Source organism: Hippocampus guttulatus, chromosome 5 (genome assembly GCF_054856545.1).
Source record: "Hippocampus guttulatus isolate MCC_2025c chromosome 5, RoL_Hgut_1.0, whole genome shotgun sequence".
In the NCBI taxonomy this organism is placed as follows: domain Eukaryota; kingdom Metazoa; phylum Chordata; class Actinopteri; order Syngnathiformes; family Syngnathidae; genus Hippocampus; species Hippocampus guttulatus.
In genome coordinates, this window is record NC_141265.1 from 13,817,032 (window position 1) to 13,829,389 (window position 12,358).

General features: G+C 43.1%; 1 protein-coding gene across 2 annotated transcripts; it reads right to left on the bottom strand.

Annotated features, from left to right (window-relative positions):
- Nucleotides 1–225: 225 nt before the first annotated feature.
- Nucleotides 226–12,151, bottom strand: LOC147205169 (E3 ubiquitin-protein ligase ARK2C-like). Of its 2 annotated transcripts, none has more exons than XM_086111279.1 (8): nucleotides 11,790–12,151; nucleotides 4,342–4,663; nucleotides 4,110–4,238; nucleotides 2,207–2,336; nucleotides 2,008–2,112; nucleotides 1,159–1,254; nucleotides 703–806; nucleotides 226–372 (listed from the first exon to the last, which is right to left on the bottom strand). In XM_086111279.1, exons 1-8 carry the CDS (start codon nucleotides 11,848–11,850, stop codon nucleotides 255–257), a joined length of 1,065 nt encoding a protein of 354 aa, XP_085967405.1. In that variant the 5' UTR covers nucleotides 11,851–12,151; the 3' UTR covers nucleotides 226–254. The 2 variants fall into 2 exon arrangements, with proteins under 2 accessions (XP_085967405.1, XP_085967404.1); XM_086111278.1 differs by having other exon boundaries at nucleotides 4,110–4,241.
- Between the last annotated feature and the right edge of the window lie 207 nt (nucleotides 12,152–12,358).

The following is a 12,358-nucleotide window of genomic DNA, read 5'->3' on the forward strand; positions in this document are numbered from 1 at the left end:
CAGCCCAGTTTTTTTAAATGTGTCCACCGCATCCCAGCTTGTGTTCTGCATGAGTCGGAGTGTGCGCGCGTGCACGCGCGCATGTGTGTGTGTATGTGTGTGTGTGTGTGTCTGAATGTGCTTTGTTAATATCCTACCCTTGGCCCCTCCCACTAAAAGAGGGCGGAGCGAGGAGGCCCACCTCCCGCGACTCCCCCTCAAGGGGAGAGAGTGGAGGATTGTGGGATGTGAGGCTGCGTGCTGCGCAGCAGCTATCAACTGTCAGGGTTGAGCTGGGTTTCAATGTCCACTCTGCAGATGGGGCACTTCCGGCTGGTCGCCAGCCATTGGTCCACGCACGCCTGGTGGAACAGGTGCATGCAGGGTAATCTCCTAAACACACACACACACACACACACACAAACACACATGCACCCATGCGCGCACACACACACACACACACACACACACACACACACACACACACACACACACAAATGACACCATTTTAGTGAACCTCACAACAGTCATTTCTCACATCATCTTTCCCCATTGAAGTGAATGGAAATGCCATTAATCCATTCCATTTTTCCGCAAAAAGCAACAAAAATGTTGGAAGGTGAATTATAACTGCGGAAAAATATTTCAGAATACCGCTCTGGTGTGTCTACCTCCAGACAAACTGTGCAAACTGTGCGTGTAAGTGTGTTCATGTGCTCGTACCTGACATCCTCTCCATCCTCCAGCATGGACAGACAGATGGTGCACTTCTCGTCCGTGTCCAGTTCCTCGTCGTCCAGACACATCTTCAGGTCCTGGGGGAATCTCTGCAAGCCCAGCACAAGCTTTTTATTAGCTCAGTGTGTATGTGTGTGTGCGTGAGTGCGTGTGCGTGTCTTAGCTCATGCCATGTCTGAGCTAAGCATGCTTTGAAGGAGGAGGGGGGGGGGGCGGCCGGGGGAGTTGGAAAAAGACTCAATGATGAGCCAAATGGCGTGACACTCTTTACCTAGTATTTAGGTCACGTTGGCTATATGCGCTTATTCAAATTCACTGGAATGAGTCATCCCTCACGGTGATATGGAGCAGTCCGCACTCTGCACACTGGTCTCACCTCATCAGCTGCCAGAAAACGAGTTTGCGCGTTGAACTCACGTCCAAGACTGTATGTTGGCTTACCTTCTTGTACTTGTGGGGGAAAGTAAATCTCTCGATGGTCGTCTGGACTGCGCCGCGGTTCACGCTGCCCAGTCGGTCCTCCAGCTGCAAAAGTTCCTGTTGAAAACAAACAAACAAACAGAATAAATAAGGCACCGCAAGAGAGTTTGCAAATGTTTTATTTGTTGTTGTAAAAGTGGTTCTAAACATGTGAAACATTGACCGTATGAAGGTTTCAACTACTTTGCAGTAAGCAGCACAAGGTGTAAGAAATTCCCGTTTTGGTTTGTTGCCTAAACAGGCTGCGGGAGAAATGTCCAAAAAAAAAAAAAAGAACATAGAAGTGGTTCTAACAAGGTTTTGTTTGAATAATAATTTTTAGGCTGTGAATCCGTGGAGGAAGTAGTGACTTTACAACTTGGCAGCCGCCAAGAGAGGATGCGAGAAATTCAGACAAGTAGTTTGATGCCTGTCCGGGCTGTGTGAGGTATCCCAAACAGAAGGGAAAAGGGCTTTCAACCGAGGGTACATTGTTACATCAGAAAATAATGGCGGCAAAAGAGGTGATTTCATGAATAGTAGAGGCTGCTAGAAATTCAGTGCCAACTGCTTTGCTGCCTAGACAGGCAGCAGGCTAACAGAATGCTAATGTGGCTCCAACAAAGTGTAACGCTAACAGTAATTGTTTGGGATTTCGTAACTTGGCCGCATGCTTCAGAAAATGCCTAATCGGGCAGCCGCATATATCTAATTGGAATCAGAAATTTGTTAAAAGGTCCTGTATGCCACTTGCTTTTCACAGAACTGCATGAATGACCAAAAAAAGCCTCTAAATTTGAAATGAATCAACCGTTTTAATCGAGCACCCACCTCATAGCTCTCCCTGACGGCAGACGCGTGCCGCGAAGGGTTGAGACTCTGCAGCGCCAGCAGGTGCAGCTGAGGGTACGGATAGTTCCGGATCTCGTGAACAACCTGGAAGAGGGACGAAGAGAAGATGACGGCGTCGGTCCCCGAGGCTCGCCGCGTATCCAGACGATGAATCGATCCGGACGTGATTGCGACTCACCACTTGCGTTGAGGCGTTGTTCCTGGGGAAGTGGTGCATCCTGGGAGATGTCAGGTAGTGCTGATAGTGCTGCGGCAGTGGGTGGATATGGTACTGGTGTGGCGGCAGGCCTGCGTCGACACTTAGATCCCTAGGGCAGAGAAGAACTAAATTATTTTTTTGGTCCATGGTGATATTCAATTATCGATTTATAAAATCAATTGAAATGTATTAATTTTTAAAATACTAGATCTAGAACAACAGGAGTAGGCCTAATATTTTTGCGTAGTTTTGTGCTGTCTTTGAATATTTTTATTTTTAATGCAAGAGAGGTCTTTGCACCGTGAAGAAAAATACAGCATGTGGTTGTTATTTGCTCCAAACACTTTGTCTCAGATGTCAAACTCAAGGCCCGGGGGCCAGATCTGGCCCGGCACATCATTTTATGTGGCCCGCGAAAGCAAAACAAACATGTCAACTTCTACGATGATTGCTAAAATCTGTACAAAAATTTCAACTTCTCATATGCAATATATAGGCGAGATGTTGTAAGCATTTTCTTGTGAGCAAACCCCTCCTTAAACAATCATTGAATGAACCATCATTCTGGACTTCTTTATATGTTTTCCCAGTCATAACGGCCCTCCAAGGGAAACGCTCACTACAATGTGGCCTGTGACAAAAATGAGTTTGACACCTCTGAGTTAGAGGATCTTTTATGCATGTCCTCGAAAATGCATGATTAAATATGAAACATATTATGAGCATGTGTTTTGCACCTGTGTACATACAGTATTTTGCCCATATTTATATGTTACAGCAGTCGTCTGTCTGCATAGCTGCTGATTGCGAAATATTTAGAATGCTACCTTTCTAATTCGAAGTTGCTTGAGCTTTGAATGAATATTGAAAACGTGCTCGTCGGTTTCCGTTCTGCACATTCTTACCAGCAGCAACAACAGCAGGTGGTGATGCTCGTGTGTTGAGTGTGCCTGTTTCACACTTGAACGAGTGCTGTCACACTGTCCACCCCCACCCAAAGCACTGTGCCGCGGGGAGACTAAACAAATATAACTGCATCTGCCTGTGCCCGCAAGTTAACAAAAATGAATTTTGAAAAAAAAAGGGAGAGCTTCTTCCGAAAGGGGAAAAGGCCAAAGACGTTTCACAGGCACTAATCTGACTCTGGTAATAGTATATTGCTCGTTCTTTTTTTTTCTTTTTTTTTTTTGCAGGCCCCACGTCACGTCATCGAGAGATTCGAGATGCATCGTGACGGATAGGTGATTGGACATCATCATTTCCTCCTCCAATACCAGCCACTCAGTTATTCTATTTACGCCCCGACTATTCGATTTTTAAGAAATCGGGGGTCTGTGGGAATTCTGGACAGCGTGCCCACCACCCTGGTCAGGATAAGCGGTTCAGATTAATTAATAAAATGATGGTTTGGGCCGCATCGCTCCTGTTGCACCATTGATATTTATGCCACTGTTTTGTTTTGGTTTTTTTTTTTTATCTCTTGCCTTTTTCCCCACATGACAAACAGACCCATGTTAGGTTCGCCAACTCATAACTGACTCGAATGAGGCCATAAAAGCTGAAACTGCAGCAATTTAAGTGTGTCGGTTGTAAATTTCGCTGCTCACGTTTTATGCCTCTCGGTTAAACCTCAGAAAAACTCATTACTACCTATTAATGTTACAACCCCCACAAGGTGCGTGCTGTTTACTGCTCATTTTAGTGTTAAAGAAACTTTATCTTCGTCCTCATTTCCTGAAATGAAACTCAACCGCAACCATGTTCTAATAGCCCCTAATTATGACAAAAGAAAAACAGCTTTTGCTACCTGAAAACAAAAGAGCACTTTCGTGGACTTTTACAAGGGCTGCGTCCAGGTGTGGTTTAAGAATGCGCTCCTTACCAGTCTGTGCCCTCGGCCAGGTAGCGGGGCTGCTGCACCACCGGCTGGGGCGGAACGTGCAGAGGTGGGGCAAACTCGAAGCCTGGACGCAGTCTGTGGGGCTGGTGAGGAACCCTCTCTGATGTGCGTCTACTGACACAAACAAGGACAGGTTTTATATTGACTTAAAGTAAGAGATACTCACACACGCATATATATAGTGGTCCGGGGTCTTTGTGGCTTTGAATGGTACCTGTTGGGTGGCAGGATGTGTCGATGCTGGGCCTCGAGGATTTGCTGCTGGAGGAGGTATTGCTGGTGTAATGCCTGAGGTAGGAAGGGAGGAGCGGGGATGTCCTGGAACTGGGGTGCGGACATGGGGTTGAGGGGTGGGTGGTGTAGCGGGGGTCCGTGCTGGTGGCCAGGCGGGGCCATGTGGGGGTTGATGCCCGACTGTGGCTGGCCCGGGTGGGGCATGGGGAAGTCCATGGGCAGCGGGGCCTGGGGGCCTAGCTGGAAGTGGCGGCAAGAGGTAGCATGGCTGTGCTGCTGCTGTTGCCGGGTGAAATGGGATCCTGGGGGCGGAGTGAGGGGGGAGAAGCAGAATACGTCAGGCACCCCAACACCAAAAAATGAGCGGGAATTAATTCTGAGTGAAATATGCCGTCACTGTATGTATACGTATATGTACGTGTGTGTGTGAGACATCATGTTCATGAAGCCCTACCTCGTACCTACGATGAGAAAAATGCTTCTGTGAGGGTGGGACAATGATGGGATACCACAAGTGTCACCGAAACCAAACACCGAAAGTGCTCCGTCACGAAAATATGTGAGCCGCCATTTTCGGGATCCTTTCCTGTTCTTGGAAGCGGACGAAGCTACCATGGAACTAAGTGTACACATGGCCCTGTCCTGGCTGCTTCGTACAATATGGCTAAGTCAAGAACATGACAAGAGATGAAATGCCCGCGAGCAGCAACCCAAACGCAACACACAAAAAAAAAAAAAAATGTGAGCATGACTGCTTAGAATGACCTCTACAGTGGTGCCTTGAGATAAAAATGACCCAATTTCAGAGTTTTTTCGACATACAGGCAGGCAGTCGTTTGCCCAATTTTTTTGCTTTGACTTGCAGGCAAAAAAAGATTGCATATGAGCACAGTGTGATGGCAATAAACTCAACTCATTTCACAAGAAGAAGCAATTTGGCAGACTTAACAATTCAGGCTTTGGGCTGTCTAATTAAACACAAAACTAATTAATTACATGAAGTGTAATTTAGGCTACATTCACACTGCACGGGATGATGCCCAACTCGGATTTTTGTTCGATACAATCTTTTTAAGTACCGTATGCTCTCACATTACAAAAACAAATGCAACTTCTCAAGTGTTTCTGGAAATAAATATGGTCCCACGTCTAGAGGCTCCTTTTATCATCTCCTATCGCCAGAATAGTGAGACAGGAGGACTATACGAACACAAATGAGGAGCAACACACGTAGACTGATAAAATAACATGAGTCGTAGGAATATATTCTTTATCCTCTGCGAAGAACAAGTGTTTCTACAGGTTATTGATGTGTTTTGACGGTCTACATCTACTGTAGATGCAAATCTCTATGATACTACCCACAGGTGGGCAGGCAGGCACGCCAGTGAGCAGTACCATCTCCATTGAATTGAAGCAAAAAAAAAAAAAAAGCTTCATTCTTTACATTCTATTAAATTGTGTAACTTAGGCATTTATTCTAAAGCACAGAATTGTAGAGTGCTACATTTCTTTTTAAAAACACATTTATAAAAATGTCATGCCACATTCAAGGAATTAATTAAACTTGTATCTCAGAGTACCGCTGTATTAGTCGCTCATTTATGGTGGATTTTTTTTTTTAACTCGCTAGTTTTATATTTCTCTAAACATATAGCTTCCAGGTTATTTATTTTGAAAAAATGTCCATACAGTCAGGACTCTCTGTAATACCTATGCACAACTCCGGTTTAATTTAAACGCCTTCCAACATACCAATACAGTATCTTAATACATTCAAAAGGCATCACCACTTTTCTATTACTTCATGCTCCGTGCCATTATAGCAATTACAGAAAAAAAACACAAATCCCCAAATAAGAGAGGGTTTTTTTTTAAGGAAATCGCTGAGAATAAATTCCATTGAAGAAAAAAAAATGGCATGTGACATTGTGAAAGAACGCAGCTTGATGTTGATCAGCAAAAGGTGAGTACGCATTTTACTGATGTGACGACTTAGGGTTCTTTTAAACACTGGTATGACCGTTAAAGGTTGACACCAGTTGAACTCATCATTTCCATTGTTTCCTATGGGGGGAAAAATGGTTTTGAAATCCAACCAAATAAGAAATTGATCATCCTGCGGAACAGATTGGGTTGGTTCTACTGTAATTCAATGTTAATGGACACTTAAGTCATGCATAGTCAAAATGTAGTATTTACACTTCAGCCCTCTTTGTGCTCGCTCCAAAACATTCCGCTTCTTAGAAATAGCTTAGCTGTTTTTTACTTTCTTCGAATATAAACTTGTCCCGACCACAACTATTTGGCAAGCGGCGTACACAGACAGTCGAGACACGGCAGGCTTCCTTGTGGCAGCCGCGTGTTTTTAATGTATCCCACATGTGTTTAGAAAGTCTTTTTTTTTTTAATTGCAAGAACATTATTAGTGACATCCATTTGGCAGAGCTTAACGTTTCCCCAAAGACAAAAAAAAAGTGTTTTGTATTTCTATGTCAAAATGGCAAGTCTGCATTGCATTTTCCGAAACGAAGCGAGGGGAAAAAAACAAAACGGGTTAGAGCAGGGCCGGCGGCAGACAGGTAGTGACCTTGCAAGGTCAAGTTCAAAAGGATGGGGGCACAGAGGGTGTTTTAGGGAGGGCGGGGGTGACGGCCACCACGAATGATAGCAGATCGGCTGGTACGGGCGCTGTGATGGAGGAAGCGTGGAGAATCGTCTATCTTTTGTCACAGCGGGGGAGGAGGTGGGTGAGGGTGAAGGGAGGTGGGACAGGGAGGACAATAAATGGAAATCAGCAAGAAGCACACTGAAGGTTAGGAAAAACACTAGATTCTTTATTGAAAAATATTAGTAAACTGTGTCTTTCTTTCTCTGTCGTTTTTTTTTTTGGGATGTAGTAATAGTATAAAAATCCATGCAACCAAAAAATAAACCACATAGACTGAAGGCAAGGCCCACCATGCTCCGTATAGGGTTAAATAAAGGAACAAAAGCAGCATCCAATGAGCTACAGCACATGATTCAAGTACAGCAGGGTAAACATCTTTACTACAGAAAGATTACATTGGATTCTCACAGGTCAATGTAGAGTCAAACCAAAAAAGAAAAAACATAACAAAAATATGAATCATAAAATGTGACCATGCATTGAAAAAAGTACTATCAAGAGAGACCACAACCAAACAATAGAGACGTTATTTACTAATAGAGAATCTCTTTTAGCAGTGCAGGAAAATATAGGCATCCCTGTGAAATGGATAGCATTTTGGCCTTATGTTAGTTAGTGGGTGAGGGGGGAGGTGGAGGGGGAGAATTTTTAGAAAGTGATGAACCACCAAGTGAGCTTGTTTGACCTGCTGATACAGTGGAACCTCCAGAGTCAAAATGCTGCGTTAAAGCTCAAAAATTGGGAGTGTTTCAGGAAAAAAATGTTCTTCGAATGTCCTATGAATTTGAAACGCTTTCAAGAGCACCCCGCTACTTTTCTTTCTTTTTTTTTTACAGTGCGTGCCTTCTGCCTTTTCCGTTGGCCACTTGTGGCTTTTTATTGCACTCGTTTGATCCAGAAAAGACTCTTACGGTCTCCAAGTACTTTTTGTCCTGCATTAGCGAGCTTTTCGATGTCCTCAGAGTTGGACATGATCGGTAGTCGTCATCACCATTACTCGTTTTTGTGTTCCCATGCTTCCCTCATATAAATGCTCATTTATAAAATTTACTCCGTCTATCTAGCATGAACCTAGTGGAATTTTGTTAGATGAAATAGAATTTTGGGGGTTGGTGAAACATTCATGCATTGAATTCGCTTCAAGGAGACTTCAATTGACTGTTTTTGTTCCCATTTCCTTCGCAAAGTCCATTCGTTGGTTTTGACGAAACATTTTTATTCTGTGAGTGCAGTTGTGCATTCGAGTCCATCTGGTTGTGCTGTTCAACAAGACGGAGCACTGAGGTAAGACAACGGCATGCTAACTAGTGTGTGTTAAGTTTGAATGTTTTTGCTTTATTGGTTTAATTTTAATTCAAACAAATGTATAATTAACTCTCCGCAGTCGTTGGCGACATTTCTGTGAACAAAATGAACAAAAGCGGACTGAAATTAGATCTTACATTTACAAAACTCCTTAAATCTAACTAAAATTACAGCATAATATAAATAAATTTTCCTTGGTTTCCATCATTGTCAATGAATATCATAAACAAGCTTTCGGGGTTCATTTTAAATGTATTCATTTCAGTACATCCGTAGAAGAACGAAGATCAAACAGTCGTTTGAGAATTTTAGCTTACATTACTTTAGTCCATAACACTTCGTCTAATCTTGCACCCAACAAATCCTCCACCTTAATAGAAAAGTGACTACTGTAATACTAAAACTAATAAAGACTAAAATCAAACAAAAAAAAATTCAATGTAAAATAAAAACTATCAAATATGGTTTAACAACTCATTAAAACAAACTGAATTTAGAAAAAATCAAAAGAAAACAAAAACTGTAGTAAAAAAAATACAAAACTAGTAGAACTCTCGTTCAAATGTTACTCAAAACATTGCCTGTACATTGATTTTAAAAAAACGGCCCGAAAAAATGTTGCCGTCATTTAGACAAGATTTTTCATGGTTCCAGGTATGCAACACAAGAAGGCTCACTCACTAACTGCCGTGCTTAGTTTTTAACTTGATTAACTCAGCTTTCTACGAAAGCAACACTTGGACGTGGGAACAAATAAGTGCAAATTCATTTTAAAACGGGAAATGTTGCTTTCACTTCTCAACAAATCAAAAGCTACCGGACGGAGCGCGTTCAACTTTTGAGGTACCACTGTATACGCCACTTTATATTTTTTGGAGCCTGTTAAAAAGGAGAGGGAGGGCAAGCAGCCCCTAACAATTCAGTGTGATTCAAAAGATTTGTTTTGTTGTAGATTTTTTTTTTTTTTTGCAAAGGGGGAACAAAAGGACTACACAAAATGAAGACAGTTATGGCAGGTTGTCGTGTGCAGGTGCAGTGTACCTTCACTCTATTCATTTCCCACAGAAACTCCCAAGTCCAGCACCCCAAAAGTGGTCTCATTTGGAATCCAAACTAAATGCCTTTGACAATAGAACTCAAAATTTCAAACCATCACCTACCCTTTTTTTTTTTTGGTTTTCCACCTCATAATGTTGTATGAGGTGCAAGCGTTTTTTTGCCGTGCAACAATTGACTACCTTAAGACTGCATATACGCGATTTTTAAGCAATCGTTTATACGAGCAAGTTTGAATGATTGTCATTTCAACAGAGCGGAGACGACATAAATCTGCTGTTTGTAAATGTCGACGCTACCTTCGTTAAAGCAGCAGTTGTTTGACGGTTTATAGTTACCCTAACACCCAAGCTCATTTTCATTAGCCCATCGAGAAAGTTTCACATTACGTGTGAGTTACTCGATTTTCATTGGATTCGTTGATAGGGTTTGCTTGAACATTTTGTGTTTAAATACAATGTTTGATTCTCTTCTATTTTGCGGCAGGTTTACAGTAAACTTCAACTGGCAGTGAACCCTCTCAGGGCAGGTGTTGCAGATTTGTAACAACCAAGTACCTTTACTTTACCTATTTCAAGAACTTAATTTGAGCCCGAGAGGGTTTTAATACTTTCAAAAACATTTCTTATATAGTATCTCTTTATTGTACCTTTTTGGGTCCGGAACATATCCCCACTAATAAAATGCAGTCCACTGTATGGCCACTACAAATGTTAAAATATTACTTAAAACACTGCCTGTAAAGTTAATAAAGGTCAATTACTGCTGATCTTACTGTTCTTCATTTTATTGTTTTCATGTAATGGCTTAGAATGCCTCTTAAACAAATATTAGTGAGGACTTTATCACTACTACTATTATGATGGTGATAGTTTGACCTTGGAATAAATCTGAATACTTTCTCCAATAATATAAAGAGTGTTAAGAAATAATAACATTGAAGGGCTCGTGTTGGACTTTGGAGGTTCCGCCGCAGAGCGAAACGCTGATTTCGCCTTCCAAATTGTCACATGAGAACATGTACACTGCACCTTGAGTGAAGAGAAAAGGAGGATGAGCCAAATTCTGGTGTTCAACGATGCGAGTGCAGCCGTTTTGGAGATCATGCAAAAATGTATCCACTTGACAGGAATTTACAGCATGTTGTCTATCAAAAGACTGGATGGGAGGTACACAATGACATTCCATTAAAAAAAGGAGCTACATGTCCACTCGGGTGCTACAGCAAAAATTTGACAGAAACAAAAGACAAAAAGGTGCTCTGCTCTAAGATGTTAGCTATGTTTTTTTTTTTTAGTCGGCTTGACATGGTTGGAATACATCTTGAAGGGAGGAGGAGGAGGAATAGGAGAGGGGGAGGGGTGCTTTGTTTTTTTAATACCAATGTCGTCTTCGGATGGAAAGAGGAAATGAAGAAGGGGTTCACAATACAGCTAAATGCAGAGAACAGGCAGAGGCCACGCCACACCACACAGCAGCAGATGATCATTAGCTACACAATGGGGGGACGACAAAGATCTGATAAATGCAGAATGTAGAGCCAGCCTCCATACTATGAAACAGGGAAATAAGAACAGAAATAAAAGCACAATGAAATCATTGATGCCACTGCTGTCAAATTAATGTTGCACTGTAGCTTCGTGTGTGCGTGTGCTTCTTTTTTTAGCCGCTCGCTCGCGTCTGAGTGAAAAAAAGGAGCAAAGTTCCAAACACAAAACAGCTGACAGTTTGCAGCAAATTTGATGTATTTGTTTTCCAGAAGCAATGATCACCCGTATCGATTCAAGAAATCCGCCGATCGACGCAAACAGTCATAAATAATCGCGATGGCGAAACCAGATGATCTTTGAAATGACATCATCCAGTCACAGATAAAACGACTGGCTGGAGACGGCTACGGCTAGTTTGCGGTATTTCTACGGTACAAACACACCACCGCGAGTTAAAAGCAGAAGACGCGCATTGCAACGTATCCCAATTTGACGTTAGCGGAAAATGGATGGAATGAGCCACTGCGTTCTTCTGTACGGGAATGTTGTGTACAGCCGGCGCTTGCCGAATCCTTTGTGACAATTGATTCCGCTTCAGGATGTAGCCAGCCCCCACACGAGCCAGTTAGCTTATCTCGAGTGGCGGTATCTGGATGTTAACTGAAGCCAAATACAGCCGCCAAAACATGTCATGTGGTGGTTTACGGTCATTTACGAACAAAGCAAAAAAAACAACAAAAAAAACGCCAAATTCCATTCGGCGAGCAGTTTGAGCGGAAACGACGAGCTAGCTGACGCGAGCTAAGCCAGCGGCTAAGTTGGGAGCTAACTAGCCAACAGCTGCAGTGAATATTAAGATAAACAGGGCACACGTTTTAACGTGCTTACCAACAAACCACGACCTACCTCTGTTTCTGACTGAGCCAAATACGGGGAGAACCAGGTATCCGACATGCACTAACACCATCCTGTGATCCTTGTTTTACGACTCCGCTGGCTTATTTGGAGAGAGAGAGTGCGATTGTTGTAGTAGCCCATGCGGATCTACATTCAGGCGGCTGGGCTGGCGAGCAGCGCGCGGGCCGAGTAACTGAAGCGTCTGTTTCGCTAACTGACTGATTATACTGCTGTACTGTACTGGAGCTCCGTGTCTATGCCTGCAGTCGATGGACTCGACTGCCCGCCTGGTGATGAGTGACAAAAGCAGACGTGTCCTTCTGCGGAGCCGGCAAAGGGGGCGCTGTTTCCCCGCTGCGTGACCTCGAGAGACCTAGTACAGCTACAATGGGCTGCCAGCGGGCCGCACGCAACCCTCGCCCACATCTGGGGTTGCTCTCGATTCATTTTTGAAAATAAAAAGGTAATCGCTTAGCAGCGCCTCCAAACCTGAGGTGGGAATTGTGAAGAAGAGCGTGTCATTACCAATTCTCATTTAATTTAGTTTTCCCAAAAAGAAAACAAAGACAAAGGCACAC

What these genes read in the sequence shown, in the direction of transcription:
- LOC147205169 (XM_086111278.1), bottom strand. Translation starts at nt 11,850, where the DNA reads ATGGTGTTAGTGCATGTCGGATACCTGGTTCTCCCCGTATTTGGCTCA. An exon ending in TGGCTCAGTCAGAAACAGAG is followed by an intron (nt 4,664 to 11,789) that starts GTAGGTCGTGGT and finishes CTCCGCCCCCAG; the next exon opens with GATCCCATTTCACCCGGCAA. An exon ending in TCCCCCACAAGTACAAGAAG is followed by an intron (nt 807 to 1,158) that starts GTAAGCCAACAT and finishes CTGGGCTTGCAG; the next exon opens with AGATTCCCCCAGGACCTGAA.